At 47.5% G+C, this 21,114-nt stretch overlaps 2 protein-coding genes and 1 long non-coding RNA gene across 11 annotated transcripts in view; 2 read left to right on the top strand and 1 right to left on the bottom strand.

Annotated features, from left to right (window-relative positions):
• The window catches only part of ASAP2 (ArfGAP with SH3 domain, ankyrin repeat and PH domain 2), a 160,563-nt gene that overhangs the window by 15,843 nt on the left and 123,606 nt on the right, over positions 1-21,114 (top strand). The window lies entirely within an intron of this gene.
• LOC118905849 lies at positions 1,396-2,564 on the bottom strand. Its single transcript, XR_005022348.1, has 3 exons — positions 2,209-2,564; positions 1,960-2,078; positions 1,396-1,727 (listed from the first exon to the last, which is right to left on the bottom strand). It is a non-coding gene; the product is annotated as an uncharacterized LOC118905849 (long non-coding RNA).
• LOC118905848 (acylphosphatase-1-like) lies at positions 15,977-16,726 on the top strand. Its single transcript, XM_036872739.1, is given in 2 exon segments — positions 15,977-16,217; positions 16,219-16,726. Coding segments are annotated over 2 exon segments (480 nt in total). The 5' UTR covers positions 15,977-16,052; the 3' UTR covers positions 16,534-16,726.

The following is a 21,114-nucleotide window of genomic DNA, read 5'->3' as shown; positions in this document are numbered from 1 at the left end:
CTCCAGGTCCTCCCTGGTGCCGGGGGTGGCCCTGGCTCCCTCCCCAGTGCCTGCTTGCTTCTGTAGAGCAGGGGTCTCGTCAGGGAGCAGGACAAAGGAGGGTGTAGCTTGACTGAGGTGGGTAAGTTGAAAGAGTGCAAGTTGGGTTCAGGGCCCTCCGAGTTGTCCCTGTTTGGTCAGGGCAGAGGTTGGCAAACTACAGTCCACCCTGTTTTTGTATGCCAAAAAACAAAAACAAAAAACAAAGTAAACTAAAATAAAGGTGGTATTTGCGGTTTAAAAAGAGTTATGAAGAAAAAAACCCCCAAATCTGAAGAATATACAACAGAGACTGTGTGTATATGGCCTGCAAAGCCTAAAATATTTACTGTCGGGCCCTTTATAGAAAAAGTGTTCCTACCCCTAGGGGAGAAGATAGGGTGTGACTATAGAGAGTCTGTCTGGGCTGAATGGACAGAATGTTTGGGGGTGTAGAGCCTTCAAGTTGCTTAGAATAGTGGTCCACAGATCACACAAGCCCCTGCCTTAAACATCCCTGCTTGCTGTGAGGACCAGGTACCTTGCTGCCTGTAGCCTTTTCTGCCCAAGGTTGTAGGGAAATACCTAAGGCTTTTGAGTAGGGGAGTGAAATGAGCTGAAGCTGGGTTTAAGGCAGACTGACCTGGCATGGCGGGGAGGGGGGACAGAGGTGAGAGGGTCAGAGGGGAGAAGGACCCAGAGCAGGGAGCCCAGTAGCGAAGCATCGGCCACTGCCCAGGGAAGCAGTCCCTGTGGCCTGGATTAGGGCTTTGGGAATACAAAGGAAGGTACATCGCAAGGTAGTCAAGTGGGAGCTACTCATTTGTCAGCCCTCTTCTGGTTTTGGCCACCTCCTACGGTTGGTTGGTTTGTGGTCGGTTGGTTCAGGCTTTAATTCCTTCCTTCATTAAACATGTAGAGCACTTGGCTCTGTACCAGGCCCTGGACTTCAGAGCTCCTGCCTCAGAGGTGCTCATGAGTGGGAGGGAAGGAGAAACAGTGACTCCACCAGGGAGGGGGTGGGGGAGAGCATCAGGGACGAGCAGCAGAGGAGCTCCTTGACGGCAGGGCTGTTTGGTGTGTGCTTGCTTGAGAGGGTGCCTCACCCCCAGTGCCTGGCCGGTAGTAGGGCCTCAGAGGGTGAATGTTTGATCTTTGGCAGCTGGCCACACATGCAGAGAATGATAATGCTGTGAGCATTATACTAAAGTATTAAAAATATAATCTTGTCCCTACCCTTAAGGAACCTACCATTTAAAAATAAAAGACCAGCCACTAATTAATTTATTCAGTATTTATTTTATAGGAAGCATATTATATACCTGCGTGCGCACATGCATAGTAATCACTCAGATGTGTATGAAGTGGGCAGGGTCATCTCTCTTAGGCCATGCAGGACTCAGCACACGTCTGCCTGCCACCACGCTTGAGGTTTTTTCCTCTAAATGCCTTTCGCCTTCTTTCTTGATCTGAGAATGTCCGTTTATGACTTCGAAGGCACCTTCTAGCCTGCCTGCTGCGTGGCTTCAGCGTAGAGGGCAGGTGGCAGGGTAAGCAGCGCTCACGTTGTCCTGCTCTGTACTCTGGCCTCTGTCAGAAGATCTTCCTTGGCCACCACAGGAGGATCACTCTCCCCTTCTCCTTTCCCTCTTCAGACTGGCCTCTTGGCCCCAGGGACGAATCTGCGTCGGAGGGAGGACTCAGGGAGCCTGGAGAAAAACAAAGAAACCTGCTGCCCAGCCCACTGCAATGTCAGCCGCCTAGAAACCTGCTCTTCCCTTGTCTGACATCACCGGCCTGGCCTTTCCGGAGGCCGCCTCGCTCAGCTCACCACAGGGGCGAAAATTGCCTGGTGGTCTGGAGACAGATTGCAGACGGGCACTCTTGGTCAGGGAGCCGGCCCCTTCTCCTGCCTGGCCCAGGGGAGGGATCGATACACACCTCGGAGGCCTGCAGGGTGGGCTGGGACAGGGCGACTGTCGGCGGAGCCCAGCGTGGGCGGTAGGGGACGGTGGGGAGAGGTGGTGTGCAAGCCGAGGCAGGGTGTTCACTTCTGCTCCCTGGTGAGAGAGTCAGGTGCTGGGGACTCCAGATGGCAGAGGCCTTCCTCCCCCTGTGGACCTGTGATCCCACCCATTTAGCTTCTGGGTTCTTCTCCAGCCCTCCTGTGCCTGAGGAGTTTCCACTTACCACAAGTAGCCTCCATTAGCTGCGTCTCCTGCAATTTTAGGGCACCTGGCCTGTGCTGCAGCCTTTAGCCCTTCGTTATGGGGGGCACTCAGAAGGGGGCCTGGTGTTCTGCAGCCTGTGTCCAGCGGTACCCGACCCCCCAGGCCCTCCCGCAGGAGCGGTCAGGGATGACTGTCCTGGAGCAAGTGCACATTCCCACCGTGGACCTGCTTCCTGCCTTTGTGTTCTCGTTTCCTGAAACCAAACTCCACACTCCCGAGAGCAGGAGCTCTTTTTAAAATAATATGCTCGTATTTTTATTTAAACTTGACTGTTCTCAAAACACTGGGCCGGACAGGTTTTATACACTGAGCTGAGGAAACAGCCTCCCAGACGTTTCATGGCTTCGCAAAAGAAGATAGGCAGTGGACTTCCCTAGTGGCGCAGTGATTAAGAATCCGCCTGCCAATGCAGGGGACACGGGTTCGAGCCCTGGTCCGGGAAGATCCCAAATGCCGCGGAGCAACTAAGCCCGTGCGCCACAGCTACTGAGCCTGCGCTCTAGAGCCCACGAGCCACAACTACTGAGCCCACGTGCCACAAGTACTGAAGCCGGCGCGCCTAGAACCCGTGCTCCGCAACAAGAGAAGCCACCGCAATGAGAAGCCCACGCACCGCAACGAAGAGTAGCCCCCGCTCGCCGCAACTAGAGAAAGCCTGTGCGCAGCAACTAACTAAATAAATAAATAAAATTGCCGTCTTTCAAACCACTAAAAAAAAAAAAGTCTAAAAAAGAAGAAGATAGGTAGTCAGAGGTAGCCCTGAAGACTTGAACCAGGATCTTACAGCTCTTGTCAGTGAGGGATCTTTCTGTTTCCCAGAGCATCAGAGTACGTGGGAGCTGCTCAATAATCATTTTATCGAGTTAAAAAAATGTGTGGGTATAGTATTTATGCACAGATTCTTTATGCTTAGAAGCTTCTTTGTTTAGTCTCTCTACTTTAAAAGAGATTCAAAATGTTGTACATGCATTGTTTGCTATGAGTTACTGTCTTTAGAAATGACTAGAGAGCACAGATAATTTAGAAATATTTGCACCTTACGTCAGAAGAGAGTTAATAGTACCTGTTACTATTAATACTAGTGGTATTAGCTGTTCTGGGAAAAGGTACTATTTATTCATAATAACCAGATAATAGCAGCAAGATTGGAGAGGAAAGCCCAGATAACAGTGAGTGTAGGTGTAATTATAATTTAAATGCCATGGTTGGGGGGGGGGATCTTTAAATATAAGGTTTTAAGAGCTGGGTTGTAGTGTAAGGCATAAGTCCTGTCTTGTCTGTAATAGGAGGTGCTCTTTGGCCCTGTAACCTTGGAGAAGTCATCAATCTTGAATTATTTATCTTTGGAATGAAGTATCTTTTGAGAGAAGCATGTCTTCCTTCAGTGTTAAAAATATGTTTCTATCGTGTGTCATAGTGAGTATTCCAGTTACATCGCATATTTCTTTTTTTATATCCTGCCCACTCACTTGGTTATCCTTGAGAAGAGAGAGGGATTTTAGGTGGTAGCTAAGTGGTACCCAGTCTCTGGATCTATAACCATATTCCACATTTTTACAATTTTCTCAATCCTTTTGGTTGCTGTTTTGATATTTGATTTCAGATCTCTTTCTTTGGGAAGGTCGATTGGGTGGCTGCAGCAGAATTGAGCCCATTTAGGGGCTGGTAGATGACGTATTTTGGTTATGCTTGACAAAGTAAACTGTGCCCTTTCCTCCTGAGTAGAGTTGATCTGTGATCGACAAATGAATGGTCTCTTTCCATCTGGCTGTCACACAGGCGAAAACGATGGTGCCATTTGAACGTTGAATTTCTCAGACTCCCAAGGGACAACAGAATGTGTATATGAGCTGGCACACCCAAATGCAAATTATTTCTGTTGATAACCTAATGTATGTAAATTTATGCTGCTTGGTTGACAAAGGCATTATGAATGATACTCTTTCTCAATAGTGTTATATAACTGGAATTTTCATTTTATCGTCACAGTAGTGAAGTACAATTCCTGCTGAATTTCTGTGACATTTCCAGCAGCTCCAAAGCCTGTTATGGGGCTACGGCACCAGAGTTGGAAGATTTGGCGTCTTCTGGAGCGAGTGCTTGCCTGACTGTCTGCTGAAGGCCTTGACTGTCTTCTCCCCATGTAGAAATGCCCTGATTGAGGGCAGGGTAGAAAGTGGACAGTCAGGATAGTGCGATGACTCAGCAGAGAAGAGGAGTTTCAGTACAGATTTTGGGGGGGTTGACACAGGGGAGCACTTTGGAAAGAAAGTTATCTCTTCCTTTTCAAAATTGAGTCCTTCTTTCCCCCCCAGATCATTACATCTCAAATTCAGGGACAGAGAATCCAAGCAGGTTCCAAGATAGAAGGGTTCCATCAGCAGAGTTGGTGGGGAGGGCAGCCTGCCTGTGCTGGAGGGAACCGCTCAGCCTTGGTGGTGCGTGTTCCCACGCTTGCTTTGCTCTTGCTCTTGCTCTGGGGACGTTGTCACTGGGCCGTACTTCACTCAGCGGCCATGACGGAGGGGAGTATTAGCCGCACTCCTGCTGTCTTCACCTCTGCACTCCCTTGAGCCTTGACAACGGTGTCTCCCCATCTGGTGATTAACCAGCCTGAGGACTGTGTGTCCCGCCCTTGCTAAGCTGGGCCCTGGGGACACCTCCACAGCAGGTAGATGTGACTGCTCTCCTGGCTGTGCTGCAAGCCTGGTGGAAAGGGCCAGTGGTTGGTGTGTTTCCTGCAGGAGCCTGAGCCTTTGCTGGATCTGGAACGGTAATCAGGCATTAGGTAGCCTGGAACAAGGCCTGATGCACAAAAGACTCTTCTGGGGTATTTGTTGAGTAAATGACAGAATAAATGATAGCAGAAGGAGATGAGAGCCTTCTAGGATGAGGACAAAGTACCTGAGCCCAAGGGTGGGGAGATGGGTTGCATGGAGAAAGCTAAGAAAATGCAGGGTTCTGGAGGGCTGTGCCCACTGGGTTTCTCTCTGGATTGGGACGCGGGGCAGTGTTGGGCTCTGTGTTCTGTGGGCTGGGATAGAAGTGACTGTGTGTGGAGTGAAGAGGGGTCCTGGCCTTGCTGTTAGAGGACAGGAAGGCAGTGGTTGAGAGCAGCTTTATGAGTTCTGCAAGGGGAGATTATTGTGTTTGCCTTTTCCACATCATTCATTGAAGGTCTGCCTGTCCTGGTCAGGCACCGGGCGTTTACTAACGTGAGTAAAGAGCATCCGAATTTCTCGGCTTTCACAGTGTAAACAGATGCGTAAACAAACAATTACACTATGGTTTGATAAATGCCGTGAGATACAGAGGCAGTTGCTATGGCAATGCCAAGTCACTCATAGCATCCTGCCAGAGCCAACAGGCTTGCTTGCTCAGGGTCTTGAATGGGACCCAGCAGACAAGTGATGGTGACGCGGTAGGAATGAGCCTGCCACTGTGTGCCTGGGTCAGCTCCAGCCCCAGCGAGTGGCTTTACCACGCACCAGTCTTATAGCAGCCGTGGGCCTGTGACGTCTCTGGAACTAGCAAGAAAAATCCAGGCTGGGACTGATTCCCCAGAGGGCGGTTCTACAGCCAGATTGTGAGAAGCTTTCTCTGGGTAGATGCAGCCTCATGAAGGGGAGGGGTGGCAGGGATGGAGAGCAGCTTCTGCACATGGACCTGGGATCTGCCAGGAACCGAGATGCTTATAAATACAGTCCCCACATCTCCTGAGCTGCTGGGTGAAGAGGATGCTTCTATGTTTTCCATCTGGGCTGGGAGCAAGGGCAGGTCTGGGAAAAGGAGAGTAGGTTTTTCCCTGCTGTTTGAGGGAAGATTGTCAGGAAAACATCTGTATTTCATAATCCCCGGAAAAGCCCCTTCAATCAGATGAGACAGGATCTGTGAGGGTTTTGACGAGAACGGTGGAGAAGGCAGCAGCGATCTCTGTGCAGAGCCTGGCTGGCTGTGCTGCAGACACGGGGCCACGGGGTTTTGTGGGACCAGGGCGCTGTGCGTGAGGGAGGCCTAGTTCCGAGTGGCAGGTGGCAGGTCGGCTTCTTGCCTCCCGACGGTACAAACACCTGCCCGTTTCCGGAGGGGAGATCACTTCCCAGGCTCGGGTTGGTCTGTGGTTGTGTGTCACTTTCCCTGAGCCATTGACTTCCTTTTTCTTCTCATACCAGTCTGGAGAGAGGAATCCCTCTTCCACCAGCAGGATAGGTGGGCGGCATTTCTGTGTGCTGGAAGGGTTCTCTGGTGTGATTCCGCCCTTCCCATCCCTCCAGCCAGGGCTTGTCACCTCTGGGAGGCAGGTGACAGTCTCCCTTTGACTCCTGACTGGGCTTTCAGGCTCTGCGTCTTGTTCTGCCATCTCCTCTCCCTCACTGACTCTTGCTCCTGGGATAGGTGTGATGTCACGTCTAATTTGAGCCCGCATTTAAGGGGCGTCTGGTGTGGTGGTCACGGCCTGGGCTTTATATAGACATGGGTTTGAGTCACACAGCAGACCTGCCACCTGCTGCGTGCGTGCCAGTCGCCGGGTGTTACTTGGTGGGGAGTTGATGTTGCTGGCGCTCTGTCAGCATCTCCCTCCTTTTTCTCAGAGTGAAAGTCCCCGCGTGGGACCCTGCGTTGTCTTGGCGTGACCCGACCCTGCCGCCTTGCTCTGCTCCGGCCACATTCCCTCCTGGCTGCTTGGCAGGCGCAGGGGTTTCTACTTTAGAGCCTTTCCCCGCCGTTCATTCTGTCCAGACCGTCTTCTCTCCTTGCTGTTCATCCACACGGCTCCCTCCCTGGTCCCTCTTGTGTATCACCTTCTTGTGAGTCCTACACTGACCACCACTTACTTAAACCAGCTCCCTGACCTCTCTTTTCCCCACAGCTCTTATCACCTCCTAACCTAGTCCAGAGTTTACTTACTTGTTATAGTTTTATTTTCTAATTCTCTCTTCCCTCCGTTAGATCCTGAGCTTCATGGGGCAGGGATTCTTGACTCTCTTATTTAATGAAGCATCCCCAGGGCCCAGAATTGTGCCTGGCACATAATACATGAGTAACGCATGTTTGCTGAATGAGTAAAACTGGCCGGCAAACACAGCTTAGATTGCAGGGAGTGAAACACGTGATCCAGGAGTGCTGGTGCTGTCGGTTCACAGAAATCTTGTTTCTCTGGCTGTAGAGAAGACTTGATTCTTAGAGGGTAGGGTAGTGTTTGAAAAGTTGAGTGAGTGAATGTAGATCCTAAAAAAGTAAGAGCATGTTGGAGTGGCCCGGTCCCGTAGGAACTTGTGTAGCAGGGGTTGAGGCTGCCTCTTGCCTGTGGATGCGGGGGTTCCGGGGTTAGACGTGTGCCCAACCTTGTTCTGTATCCATCTCACCAGGCTCAGAGGATTCCTTGTATGTTTCCAGACTGCCGCTTCGTAGGAGTGGAGAAGGCTGCTCCTTATTTCTTGCACCTACAGGGACCAAAGCAGTTTGGAGTTAGGGCAGTTCACAGACATGGCTTTAAGGCTGTGTGAGTCAATTAATTATTGTCCAAGACGGCTGGAGGGTTAACCCCCAGGGTTGCTTTGGCTATAGGGATCCGACGTCTTTGTGACAACTGTGACGAAAGCTGGTATTATGTTGGGACTTTGAAGAGTCTTGTCAGGTGGTGAAGGAATTGAGAAGCAATGGTTACCACCTGCCCTGTCACCCTGTTTTCTGGTTTGTACTATTGCCTTGTGGAAATTTATTTATTTGTTAAGGCCTCCAAAATAAACATACTCGGAATGGTTATCCAAATTATAGGGTTACCATGATGAGAGGCTTCTATGCTTCTTGTACTTTTTTCTTTTGCAGGCCTGGTAGTTCTTTAGTATTGATAATCTCTTTTCAGAGACACCTTTTCATGAATTCTTCAGATTTCCCTCCTTTAGTAACACGACACTTCGAAAACTTGCATGGTGGCCTGGGACCAGTAGCTTTGCAGGAATACAGAGATGAAATGGTTCATTCCCGTGAGGAGCTTATGCTACTCCTGAGCCCGTGCAGTGATCAGAGCCTCTGCTTTGAAGCCGCTTGGACCTGGACTCAGCTACTGATTTCACCAGTTAATGCCTGTATGACCACAGACAGATGGGCTCATTGACTTATGTGTATTTAACAAACACAGTAACACTTACTGCGTGCCAGGCACTAAGTGCTTAACAAATGTTAAATGTGTTTAGTCCTTAGGACAACCCTGTGGGTAGGTACTATCGTCATCCCTGCGTTTAAAGAAGAGGAAACTGGGACACAGAGAGATTAAGTGACTTTCCCAGGATCACTGAGCTAGGCAGTCATAAAGCCAGAATTTCAACCCCAGATACTGTGGCTCTTGAGTTCGTTCGTGCTTTTCGTCATGACACTATCTATGCTGCCTCCCAGCTTTCAAAGCTTGAGCTTCCTAAATCCATAAAATGGGAGAACTGATCATAATACTGCCTAGGTACAGGATTGGTGTGAGAATTAAGTGGGAAAACCCAGGTAGAACATTTAGCCCAGTGCCTGTCACATGGTGAGGGCTCATGGCCACTGGAGCTGCTACTCCAGCCTGGCGGAGGGAGATAAGATGGTACACAAGTTATACTAATACAGAGTAACGTGTGCTAGGTGTCTTACAGAGCACTGATAACAGAAATTGCTTCCTGTGAGGCCTAGGAAGCCTTCGTGAAGGGGGCGGGGAGGACAGGCATGACACACCCGGGCACTGACTCACCATCTGTGAAGCAGTCAACATCCCATTTGATAGATCCAGAGGCTGGGGCTCTAATTGGTTGCAAAGCCCAGGGTTTGACTAGATGGGAGACGTGACAAGGTGCGGGAAGGTGGGTTTGTTGGGGGGTCCAGTGGGTTGGACCCTGGAGTTGAGCAGAGGGAGGAATGAGATTAAGGGCTGGCCAGCACGGTGTGGCCAGGTCACCGCTGGCCCAGCAGAGCCCACTTCCGGCCTTGTGAATGCTTAATTAGCTTTGCATATTGTCTTTTTGTTCCCTCTCTTTAGAAATTTTCTCCCACACCTTCTTTCCTGTGGATTTCTAGAAATACCCTATTTTTCGTGACTCACTACTGTGACACATCCTGTTTGGGGAAGTGTTGAGGAGGAATTGGAGGATGGTGTGAAGTGTGCTCCTAGTGATGGGTGGTGCAGGCGGGAGGTGACTCTGCTTTCCTGCTTCCCCCACAAAACCCACAGCCCTCACCCTGCCTCGTACCCGTCTCTCCCGATGAGCTGGATTTCTCCAGATGCGGTGTTTCAGTGCCTTGACCTGATGTGTGCCAACTGGAAGTTTCCCTCTTGTGTTGTAAGCAGGGATCTGTGTGTGGCTACAGAGTGACTGATGATGGAATTAATCAGGTTAGAGATGGGGCCTGGAGTTTTGAACCTGACTGAGTTAGATGACCTCTTGAACCAAACGGATGGCCTGACTTCATATGCGCCAGGGTGGCCGTGATGGATTACGCGCCAGGTGCCCTGGACAGAGTTGCTTTCAGAGTGTTGTTATGAGAAGTAGAGGAGCAACAAAGGCCCTGAGTGCAGACAGAGCACACACAGGGTGGAATCAGCTGGCCCTTTCCTTGGATGGTCTGATATTACCAGGAACTGCTGTTGTTTCAGTTTTTATTATAGGCCTTCCTCGTTCTAACAGAGGCCGGATGTTTTAAATCATCACGCAGTGGCTCTCTTTTGTATGGCCCGAGGCCTTTTGGCAGGCCGATTGGAAAGCTCGATACATCAGGCAGTGAAATAATAGAAAAATAGGAGAAGCTGAACTTGAGCCGTGGAGAGGGCAGGTGAGGCTGCGGTGAGGCTTCCCCGGGGGAGTGGGCGCTGGTGCGGGAGGGGCTGGCCGCTGAGACGTGGGGTTGGGCCCAGTGGCAGAAGGATGGGAACGTTTAAGAAGCAAGTCAGGCCGTTTTGTCAGAGCCTGACCCTGAGGGTGGCCGCGGTGGTGGTACCCGGAGAACTTCGTTGGAGCATGAGGCCGATGGTGCCCTCCCTCGAATGGCGAAGGCAGTCGGAGGAGGCTAGCACAGAGCTGCTCGGCCTGAGCAGTTTTGCCTCCTAGGGGACTTCTGGCAAGGTCCAGAGATGTGCTTGATTGTTTCCTCAGTGGGCGGGGGCCAGGGGTTCTGCCGAACACCCTCCCGTGCACAGGGAGGCCCTGGGTGTCACGGGTGCGGCGCGGGGAGCCCTTGGGCTGGAAGGTTGTCAAGTACTGGGAGGTTTGGAGGGCGAAGGGGAGACAGTCCTCTGCACCCCAGCTGCTCTTGGCTCTGGTTCCCTCGGGAAAGGAGGGGGAGGGTCTTGGTGGGCCTGAGTTTCTTTTTAAGTTGGGCAGGATGAAGATGATTTAGAGATTTTCATAAGCTGACGCTTAATCAAGTGCTGTGAAGTGAAGATCGCGATTTCAGGGCACTCAGGTGTATTAAGTCAGTTGAGACCTTCAGAGAGTGGCATTAAAATGCCGATCCTCTTAAACTCCTGACATGTTCTCATCTCTGCCTGTATTATTTTTTCTGCCCTTTAACCATGTGCTGTGCAGAATGCCAAAGGGTTGGGGTATAGTTTGATAGCTTACTTTTATGATATGAAGATTAATAAAATTAAAACTGCCTTAGTACTGATGTAAAGAGCTTGAATGTAATTTACTTTTTTAATTATCTGCACTTAAAAATCTTAATTCAGTATCTATAAAAATAGGAAGACTTTTCACTGGAAAGGTGAAAGAAAATATAAAGATTGATAGAATTAAAAAAAATAAAAAGGCAACCTATTACTCCATTATTATGTATGCGTATGTATTGGTTGGCCAAAATGTTCGTTCGGGTTTTGCTCTAAGATGTTACGGATGTTTCCATCTTACAAAAAACCTGAACGAACTTCTTGGCCAACCCAATATGTATGAGAGATACGTGATACATTTTACTTGTTTTTTTATTTGAAATGCCCCGCCTTTAAAATTTGGAACTATAATTTATTTCCAGCAGAATTAAAATCCATTTTTCTCTTGCTTTTCTTTCTCCTTTCCTGGGTCGGATAAAAGGCGTTCATTTGCTTCTGAGGATGTGTTGACTTTTGGTTTATCTCTTAATTAAAGTTCTGCCATAAGCTGAAGAGCTTAGACTTTATCCTGTTCTTGGTGGGGAGGTGTGGCAGGCTTTTGAGTGAAAGGGCAGGGGCGGGGCAAGGTCTGAGTCAGAAAGATCCCTCTGAGGCTGGAAGCGGGGAGACAGGCAGCCAGACCAGGGGAGGCTCGTTCCGACACGAGAGGACGAGGCGGGAGCCAGGGGACAGGGGGAAATAGGCCGGAGGGACGGACAGGTCTCGGTGACCTCTTGGCCGGGGGCGCTGAGGAAGAACGGGTGGGAAGTCAGGAAAACACCCAAGTTTCTGGCTTGCGTGGGTAGAAGCCTTAAAAAAAAAAAGGGGGAAAAATCCCTGTTTTGTACATGCTTTGTTTGTTAATGTTGCTTTCTGGCTTCTGCTTTTCAAAAGTAAGTGAAAATGGAGAAGTTTTAACAATGCCTCAAGTCTTGAGGCTGGATTGAGACCTTTCTCACTTATACTGTGAATTTTTGATAAAAACACACTTGATATCTTTGGGAAGATTAGGATGATTCTCCTTCCTTCTGCAAGCATTTAGGAAGTATCTGTTTGGTCTGTCAACTGTGTGATTGCAAGGCTGGGTTCTGAGCCACCAGGAAGGATGGGAACCAGTCTTGCCCCTCTGGTAAAAAGCACGTAGCACGCAGGAGGCTCTCAGTATTCTGCCTTTGATTTGGGGAGTGGTCGTCCTGAGAAAGACCAGTGGACGGTCAGACAGTAGTCTTACACCTATTCCAAACTAAAAGCGAGCAGTACGGCAGACAAGTTCAAGGTGAGCGGCATTCTGTGTCTACCTTGTGGTCCCACGTGTGCGGTTCTGTGGTCAGGTGTGTAGCTCAGGCGATGTCTTGCGTGGGTGTCTTGTGTGTGCTTTCTGCGGTTTTCCCTCTTCCGCAACTGGGAGGTGGTTCAGTGAGGTGGTGAGTGGGTGGCTCTTGCCTCTGATACTGGGTTTGAATCCAGTTTCCAGCACCCCTGGTATTGCTCCCCAGCAGGCTACTTAGTGACCTTGCATGTGTACTGTTTATTAACTGTGCACATAAACTACAGGTTCAGGTTACATAGTGCTGCTTTGTATTTGTCCGAATTTTAAAAAAAAATTCATCTCCTGGTCTTCGGTAGAAACTTCTGTGTTCTCTTGGGCTAGTCACTCCTTCTTTCTGGAACCTCAGTTTCCTTATCTGTAACACCAGAGAGCTAGACCGGGGCCCCTTGAGATGGGACAGTTTGGGTTCTAACATTCCAGGTCTTTGTAAACACACGAACTCCATGCACGGCGTCATTATTGGCTGCAGCCACGTTCACCCTACAAGGCTGTGTCTCATCAGGCTGTGTGGCCTCTTGATCACTTTGACCTCGTGTGGAAGTTGTTGTGGCCAAGGTCACACAGCTAGCTGGTCACCTTGATCTTTTTTTTTTTTTTTTAATTTTATAGCTATTTTATTTATTAATTTATTATTTATTTTTGGCTGTGTTGGGTCTTCGTTTCTGTGCGAGGGCTTTCTCTAGTTGTGGCAAGTGGGGGCCACTCTTCATCGCGGTGCGCGGGCCTTTCACTATAGCGGCCCCTCCCGTTGTGGGGCACAGGCTCCAGACGCGCAGGCTCAGTAATTGTGGCTCACGGGCCCAGCTGCTCCGTGGCATGTGGGATCTTCCCAGACCAGGGCTCGAACCCGTGTCCCCTGCATTAGCAGGCAGATTCTCAACCACTGCCCCACCAGGGAAGCCCTCGTGTGGAAGTTGTTTTATCCCTGTATTACTTAAAATGTCTTTCTCAAGAGCCTTTTCTGATTTACAAGTCAGAAATTCCCCCTCAAGGCGGGGAAACCACAACGCTTGAAGCATTTCGGGTCTTCTGAGTACAGTGTTGTGTCCGCGTGGGGAGGAGGGTGCAGGTCTGCAGCCTGCGAGTGAGGAGAGGCCGGGTGTTTCCTGCTGTGGTCCGCTTCATTGTGGTGTAATTTACATGTAATAAAGTGCACTGATTTTAAATGTACTAATTCAGTGAACTCTGACAAATAGTCATTTAATCATCACCACTACTGTCAAACACTAAAACACTACTATCACCCCCAAAAGTTTCCTCCTGCTTTAAACTGACTTATTGGTGGTTCTTGTAGCTTTTTTGTAAATTTCTTGGCATCTTCTACACAGATGATCATGTCATCTGTGAATAACAAGTGTTACCTCCTTCCTTTCCTGTTTGCCTTATTTTTCCTGCTTTATTGCACTCCTGGGGGCTCCAGTACAACGTCAAGCAGTCACGGGGGGAGCGAACATCCTTGCTTGGTTCCTGATCTTAAGGGGAAGCATTCAGTCTTTCATTATAAAGTATGACATAGCTGTAGGTATTTTCTGTAAGCCCTTAATCAGGTTCTCTTCTGTTTCTAGTTTGCTGAGAATTTTCCGACATGAATGGGTATTTAATTTTGTCAGATGCTTTTTCTGCATCTATTGAAATGACCATATGGTTTTCCTTTTTTAGCTTGTTAATGTGGTGAGTTACATTTTTAATGCCGTGACTACCCTTTGGTACGGAAACCTTATCTGTAGGGTAAGCACAGATTTTGTATCATCACATTGGGATTTGAGGATTAGCTGTACTTCATTTTTTTTTCTTTTCCATTATGGTTTATTACAAGATATTGAATATAGTTCCCTGTGCTATACAGTAGGACCTTGTTGTTTATCTATTTTAAGTATATAGTAGTTTGTATCTGCTAATCCCAAACTCCTACTTTACCCCTCCCCACACTCCTTCCCGTTTGGTAAACATGTTTGTTTTCTATGTCTGTGAGTCTGTTTCTGTTTTCTAAGTTCATTTGTATCATATTTCAGATTCCACATATAAGTGATATCATATGATATTTGTTTTTCTCAATCTGACTTAAACTTCACTTAGTATGATAATCTCTCGGTCCATCCATGTTGCCGCAAATGGCATTATTTCATTCTTTTTTTATAGCTGAGTAGTATTCTATTTGTGTGTGTGTGTGTGTGTGTGTACACACCACATCTTCTTTACCCATTCATCTGTCAATGGACATTTAGATGGCTTCCATGTCTTGGCTAGTGTAAATAGTGCTGCTGTGAACATTGGGGTGCATGTGTCTTTGAATTAGAGTTTTCTCCAGATGTATGCCCAGGAGTGGGATTGCTGTGTCATATGGCAACTCTGTTTTTATTATTTTCAGGAACCTCCAGACTGTTTGCCATAGTGGCTGCACCAATTTATATTCCCACCAACATTGTAGGAGGGTTCTCTTTTCTCCACACCTCCTCCTAGCCGCACTTCGTAATTGTATTATAGTACATTCAGAGTTATTGACAGCAGTGGCTCTACATAAATAGTCTCGCCTGTGGGGTCAGATCTGTTTAAGTATAACTCAGTTAACCTTTTTACTATTTCATTGTATTTTGAGTCACATGAAGCCGTGTGTGTGGGAAAGAATAACAACAAATCTTTCCATAACCTTTATTCTATGCCAGATACTAGTCTAATATGACCTCTTAATTGCCATGACAATCCAAAGGCGTAGATACCATTTCCTTCATTTTACAAATGAAATTGAGGTCCTGCTTCTTGGAAGGTAAGAGAAGTAATTCCATTTCACCTGACCTTAACTGAGCAACATTTATTTATATGCCAACCATTTGGACCCATGTAACTGGTACAAAGCTTTTACATAGGCGGCATCCTCATTTTTTACAGAGGATACTGATGAAGAGGTTGAAGTAACTTTCCCAAGGTCACATAGCTGATGAGAAGCAGGGCTAAATTTGAATCCAGGTCTTTCATTTCCAAGTTGAGTTCTTTTCCCTGTAGTATTACTACTCTGGGGGTGGTTTATGGAAAGGAATTAAGTCAGTGTGAAACTAGACTATTTTCTAGAGCAATGTAGCCAAGATTTTCATAGTTTGTCTTCACAAACCTGTCTGAATATCAGGATGAATATAAGAATACATTCCAAAACTAAATATTATTAGCTCACATATTTATTTAATGAACAACAATCTTCTTTCTTAATTCAGCATATGTCCAGGAAGATATTTTATCAGTATTAAGGAATGATGCTGATATTGTAGAATTTGGGTTGAACTGTTATGCGTGTAAAACATTAACTCTTTATTTGCCTAATAGTTTTCAGTGAGATGTTTTCTGGTAAGCCATCGCCTATTGCCACTGTGTATGCTAAGCCACCGTGTGATTATGAGTTCCTTACGCATAGCTGGAGTTGGTTTAAGTAAATGCTCATGCCTCAGCAAAAATGTGTCCCATAATTTTCCTATTGTGGACACGGCCAACATGTATTAAGCACCTACGTCATGCCAGACACTATGCTAAATCAAGGAAAGGGAGAAGAGAGAAAGAAATGACCTAGGCCTTAAAGGATGAATTCAACAGGCAAAAAAAGGACTAAGGGCCAGCGGACAGAGGATTCCCTGGTTGCATGTGTTAGGATCCAAGTAAGTTTAATGTTTAGAGTAGCATGTTAGACAGATTAAGAACTTGGTTATTGACCGGGCGCCGCCCCGGGCGCGGGCGCGGTCGACCAGAGTGTCGCTTGACCCGGTGTCCCGCCAACTCTGCAGCTCCGTCCAGCTCTTCCCTTAGGGGACGGGGGGATGGGGTGGGAGAGGCTTTTCTGGGGCTCCATCAAAGAGCTTGGATTTTTCTCAGAGCGATGGTCTCAGATCCTGGGGTGTGCCCTTCTCTGGCAAAAGACGGAGCGCCTAGATGTGCCCTCAAGTCATTCTGCCGCAGGATTCTGGTGTCTGCCCCCTTAGCGGGAGGGGGCCTGCTGTTAGCCTTTCTTAGCACGTTCGGCTGCCTTGTACGGGCCCCAGACAGGTCTGAGCATGAGTATGGCAGAAGGGGACACCCTGATATCAGTGGATTATGAAGTTTTTGGGAAAGTGCAAGGTGTGTTTTTCCGCAAGTACACTCAGGCTGAGGGTAAAAAGCTCGGATTAGTAGGCTGGGTCCAGAACACTGACCAGGGCACAGTGCAAGGACAGTTGCAAGGTCCCACCTCCAAAGTACGTCATATGCAGGAATGGCTTGAGACAAGAGGAAGTCCCAAATCACACATTGACAGAGCAAGCTTCAACAATGAGAAAGTCATCTTAAAGTTGGATTACTCAGATTTCCAAATTGTTAAATAACGGTCTGAATTTAAATTTTTCAAGATACTCAGTGGTTTTGTTTTTTTATTTTTAATAGAGATAGAATTATTGTGTTCAATATTAGAATTTGTCAGTAAGTTATTTTAGTATCAGATATTTGATAGTTACTGTATATTATGTGTATGATGGAAGGATTACAACTATACACAATTCTAATCAATAAAAACACAGAACCTTCAAAAAAAAAAAAAAAACTTGGTTATTGGACAGGCACGTGTGAATTTCAGACCTGATTCTGCTGTTTGGTAGCTTTGTACTTCTGGGCAAGGTGGTTAATCGTTTTTAACTCTTGTTTCCTCATATGAAAAAAATGGAGATGAAGGTGCAAGGTATATTTCACAGGTGTTCAGTGTGTGTGTGTGTTTCTTGTCTTGGAAGTGAGGCCAGAGGTCTGTGTCCTGTGCTGGAATGAAACTTTATTTTTTTGGCCAGACAGTAGTGATAGGCGTTGTGTTTGGACTGTGATCTCATGGGAGCATGTTTTGGTGGTTTACAGATAAAATCTAATCCGGCCTGGACCACGGGAAGCGCAGGCTCAGTCCCTTGCTGAGACTGTCAGTTGTTCTTCCAGCACATGGGTCGTACAAGGTAAATGTTTGTTGAATCAGTGCACTAAGGTTTTACAGTAACCTCTGGAGATCTGCTTTTCTAAGTCTTTTCTTCCGGGAGGATCAGCCCTTGGGAGATTGGATGCTGCAAACGGTGCCTAGTCCCAGCACTGTAGCAGCTGTGTTCAGCCTGGTGGCGATGGGTGCTTGATGTGCTTTCAGCCTGGCCTGGAATGAACATCTTGTGTTGGAACAGAGTGTGACTTCTGTTTTCTTTTTTTTTTTTTAAATTGATTCCTCATTTTATTTATTTATTTATTTATTTATTTAGGCTGTGTTGGGTCTTCGTTTCTGTGCGAGGGCTTTCTCTAGTTGTGGCAAGCGGGGGCCTCTCTTCATCGCGGTGTGCGGGCCTCTCACTGTCGTGGCCTCTCGTTGCGGAGCACAGGCTCCAGATGCGCAGGCTCAGTAGTTGTGGCTCACGGGCCTAGTTGCTCCGTGGCATGTGGGATCCTCCCAGACCAGGGCTCGAACCCGTGTCCCCTGCATTAGCAGGCAGATTCTCAACCACTGCGCCACCAGGGAAGCCCCTGCTTCTGTTTTCTGAGCCTTCTTTCTGAAGCCTTTGGGGAGAATAGCTGGTGGCTAGATCACTATTAGAAGGAGGGGATCCAAAGGCCTGTGCCTCCTTGTAGTTCCAGGATCGATTCAAGGAGAAAATCCACAGTTGGTCACCATTTTATCTTTTTTTTATCATTTTTTTCTGTTTCAACTTTTTCTTTTCCTCCCTCCTTTATGGAGGAAAATTGCCCTCTCTGGGGCAGCATGTTATGGGGGAAGCAGCTTTCGATTGTGTAATGATTGTCAGGTGAGACTGTTACATGTGTTCAGACCATTAGGTATGAGACCTTGGTGAGCATTGGCTGCTTGGATATAACCAGGGCACAGTAACATAAAAAACAAATGTTTGCTCATAAAAGATACACAAGCAACCTTGTGTATTTTCTTTATTTTGGCTTACTGTGAATAACGATTTCAGGCATTATGGAGAGAAGGCATATGGATTAACAAAAGTTTGTACTTCGGCTTCCAACAACAGGAATGATTTGCCCCCCCGGTGAGCCTTGAAAAAATTTTATAATGCACATTTTTGTTCATAAATTATAATCATAGTTGGTATAGGAAATCAGATGGAAAATGTGACTAAATCAGAGAAGGAACTGTTAAAATGATATTTTTTTAAAAAGCATCTGCTTACTGTGTCATACAGATGAATTTTAATTAAAATACTTTCAAGGTCTAGTTAGGTGGAAAATCAAAGATATAGTATATTTTTCAGGGAGATAGGGTCCACTTAGAGGAGCTAAAGCTTGTTTTGTTTGTACCTGGACTAATTTGAGGCAGAATGAATGGATATCTAGGTCACTCTGGTGTGTATTCATTCATTCACTTGTTCACTTACTCATCAGGCAGTTTGATTGTATACTGTGCTAGTTGCTGAGAATTGTGTAAATATGGACCTTCCAAGGCTCACAGTCTAGTTGTAAGGGACAAATAGATGTAATTAGGAAATAATGTGGTAGAAATAGCCAGCAAAATTTGTTCCCCAAAATAAGTGGTGGTGCATGTGTGTTAGTTTTTATGTAATATGTATATGAAGTTTCCTTTTGGGAATTAGTGGGAAAATTGCTTTTACATAAACTCATCATTAAAGAATTTGAAGCTATTGAGTCTTCAACAAGCCATTAAGATTAAGTCAAAATGCTTGCTTTTGGAATATCAAGGGCCTGTTGATCTACATAGGCAGAGGGGGTTCTGTAAGATCCTGAAATAAAGTTCTAGGGTTTTATGATGGGGCTAGAACAGAGAACCCTTTACGAGAACGCATTTCTAGCTTCCAGCAGGGATTATGTGGTTAACCCTCATGGGAAGGACTTGACAGCACGCTGAACTGAGGCACATTTCCTGTTAAGCTGTTTGCCTCAGTGGCTCTGATCTTTGCTTGGTTGGAGGACAGAACCACTAACGGGCTCTCAGGTGGTGCCACAGTGTAGATGATGCTTTATGACCGTGTCCTGAATCTTTACCAGGCACCCATTAGTGTTTATACAAAGAGCAGGGGATGGATTTAACGTGTTCTTATTTACCATTTAATTGGAATGTGTGACATGAAGGAAAAACATGTTCACTGGGTCCTTTGTAAAACATCACGAACAGCATGGCTTAGACTTGGGTATTTAGGCTTTCTGCAGAAATAAACTGCTGGTTTTGATGGTGCTTGAGTTTGTTTGCGTTTCGCCAGCATTAAGTGAGCATCTAACTGTGATATAGAAGGTCAAGGCATAAGTCATACAGACCGGGGAACGGGTGCCAACTTTTAGCTCTTATTGGTAGTGTGGCCTGGGGCAAGTTCACTTTGTTTCGCACTCTGCAGATTGTTGGGAGTTTCGAATGTAATGATGCAGTTAAATGCCTCCTACAGTGTGCCGCCAGGGTCAGGGTTCAGTACTAGGTGGTGGTGATAATATTATCGTTATTAATAGAGATTGTGGGCACCATGCTTGATTTTCGTACGAAGAGCAGGAATCCTCCCAGACAGGAGCTTGGGGTCTGAGAAGGACTAGTACGGCCTTTGCCGGGAGGACGTTTTCTTCGAGACCCTTTGCTGACGGTGGCGTGGACGCCGCGGTGCTGCCGCTGCGGCTCCTCCTCGACACCTGGGGGGGCGGGGGGAGCTGAAGCGCAGCCGGCCTGCAGGGCCCGTCACTTTATTCAGTGCCGACTCGGACGCTCACCGTGCTGAGTGTGGAGCGTTCTGTAAAAACAGGCCCCGAGAGATAGCCGTTCATTTATTTTGGGTCGTGTCTTGAAGTAATGGCCATCACCACCTATAACGCAGTTGTTACGTCTTTTTTTCACACGTTGCTCGAATATCACATCTTCCTGACTTCCCTGTCTGAACTAGCACCACTCTTCACTGTCTCTGTGTTCCTTCAGTCAGAAAATATTTATGGAGCACCTGGGGGAAGCCGGTGGTACAGCAGTGAGCAGAGGATACAGAAGCCCCTGGCTTGGGGAGCGCCCTGGTGCTCTTGCTTTGCGGTTGTCACCGTCTGGTGTGCTGTGCCCTGCGCGGGCTGCTTTATTTTCTGTCTCCACTGGAACGACACTGGACACTCTGTGGGGTCAGAGACTTTGTTTTGTCTGTCACCAGCTCCCCGGTGCCCTAAGCAGAGCCTGGGACGTGACTGGCTCTTAAGGAATATTTTGTCGCGGTTGTTGAGACCCAGATGCAGGAAGAGCGAGCCCACCTTTGATTACTGAGAGTCGCAACTCAAAGCTAGTGTATAGAGGAGGAAGTTATTTAAGTTCAGTGAGGGACAGGAGGGTCATGTCCCGGGCCGGGAAGGGGCTCTGGTTTGGGCACCCGGAGACCTGGTTTGGGGGCCTTGGATCTGCTCCTGATAAGCTACTTGACTTTGGGCAACTCTTTACATTTGTGAGTAAAAACTTGGATGAGATTCTCTGCAAGTCTCTTCAGACCCATACTCCCTACCCGTTTAAGATAGGCAGACTCAACCACCTTTTGATGTGCGTGTATCTTTTCAGTAACCCAGATGCTACTGGGCAGGTGAACTGTGTGAAACTTTTAATCCTTCAACTGTATATAAGGTTTCATCCTGGGTCCAGAATTTTTAAAAAAACTAAAATGCTAAAACTAAAAACTAAAAACTAAAACTCAGTACTTCTTAGTACGATACGCCTTCCTCGCTTCTCCGTCCTCCGCGCTCCCGATCCTTGCCTTCTTTACATCCCATCATTTAGCCGCAGTGGCCCCTCTGCGTGGGAAAGGCTCGTGCCCGGGAGGTTCACGGCTTCCGCACAAGCCTGCGTGCGTGTGTGCAGGACCACCGGCCGGTAGTGTTTTTAATTGAGGAGAAGGCTCTTCTGTCGGACAGCGGTTTGTCTGTTCACGAGCTGCACGGGTCTGGTGCCGAGGCGGCAGCCGCTG

This window comes from Balaenoptera musculus, chromosome 13 (assembly GCF_009873245.2).
Source record: "Balaenoptera musculus isolate JJ_BM4_2016_0621 chromosome 13, mBalMus1.pri.v3, whole genome shotgun sequence".
NCBI lineage: Eukaryota > Metazoa > Chordata > Mammalia > Artiodactyla > Balaenopteridae > Balaenoptera > Balaenoptera musculus.
Note: the sequence above shows the minus strand (reverse complement) of the source record. Positions and strands in the feature narration are given on the sequence as shown.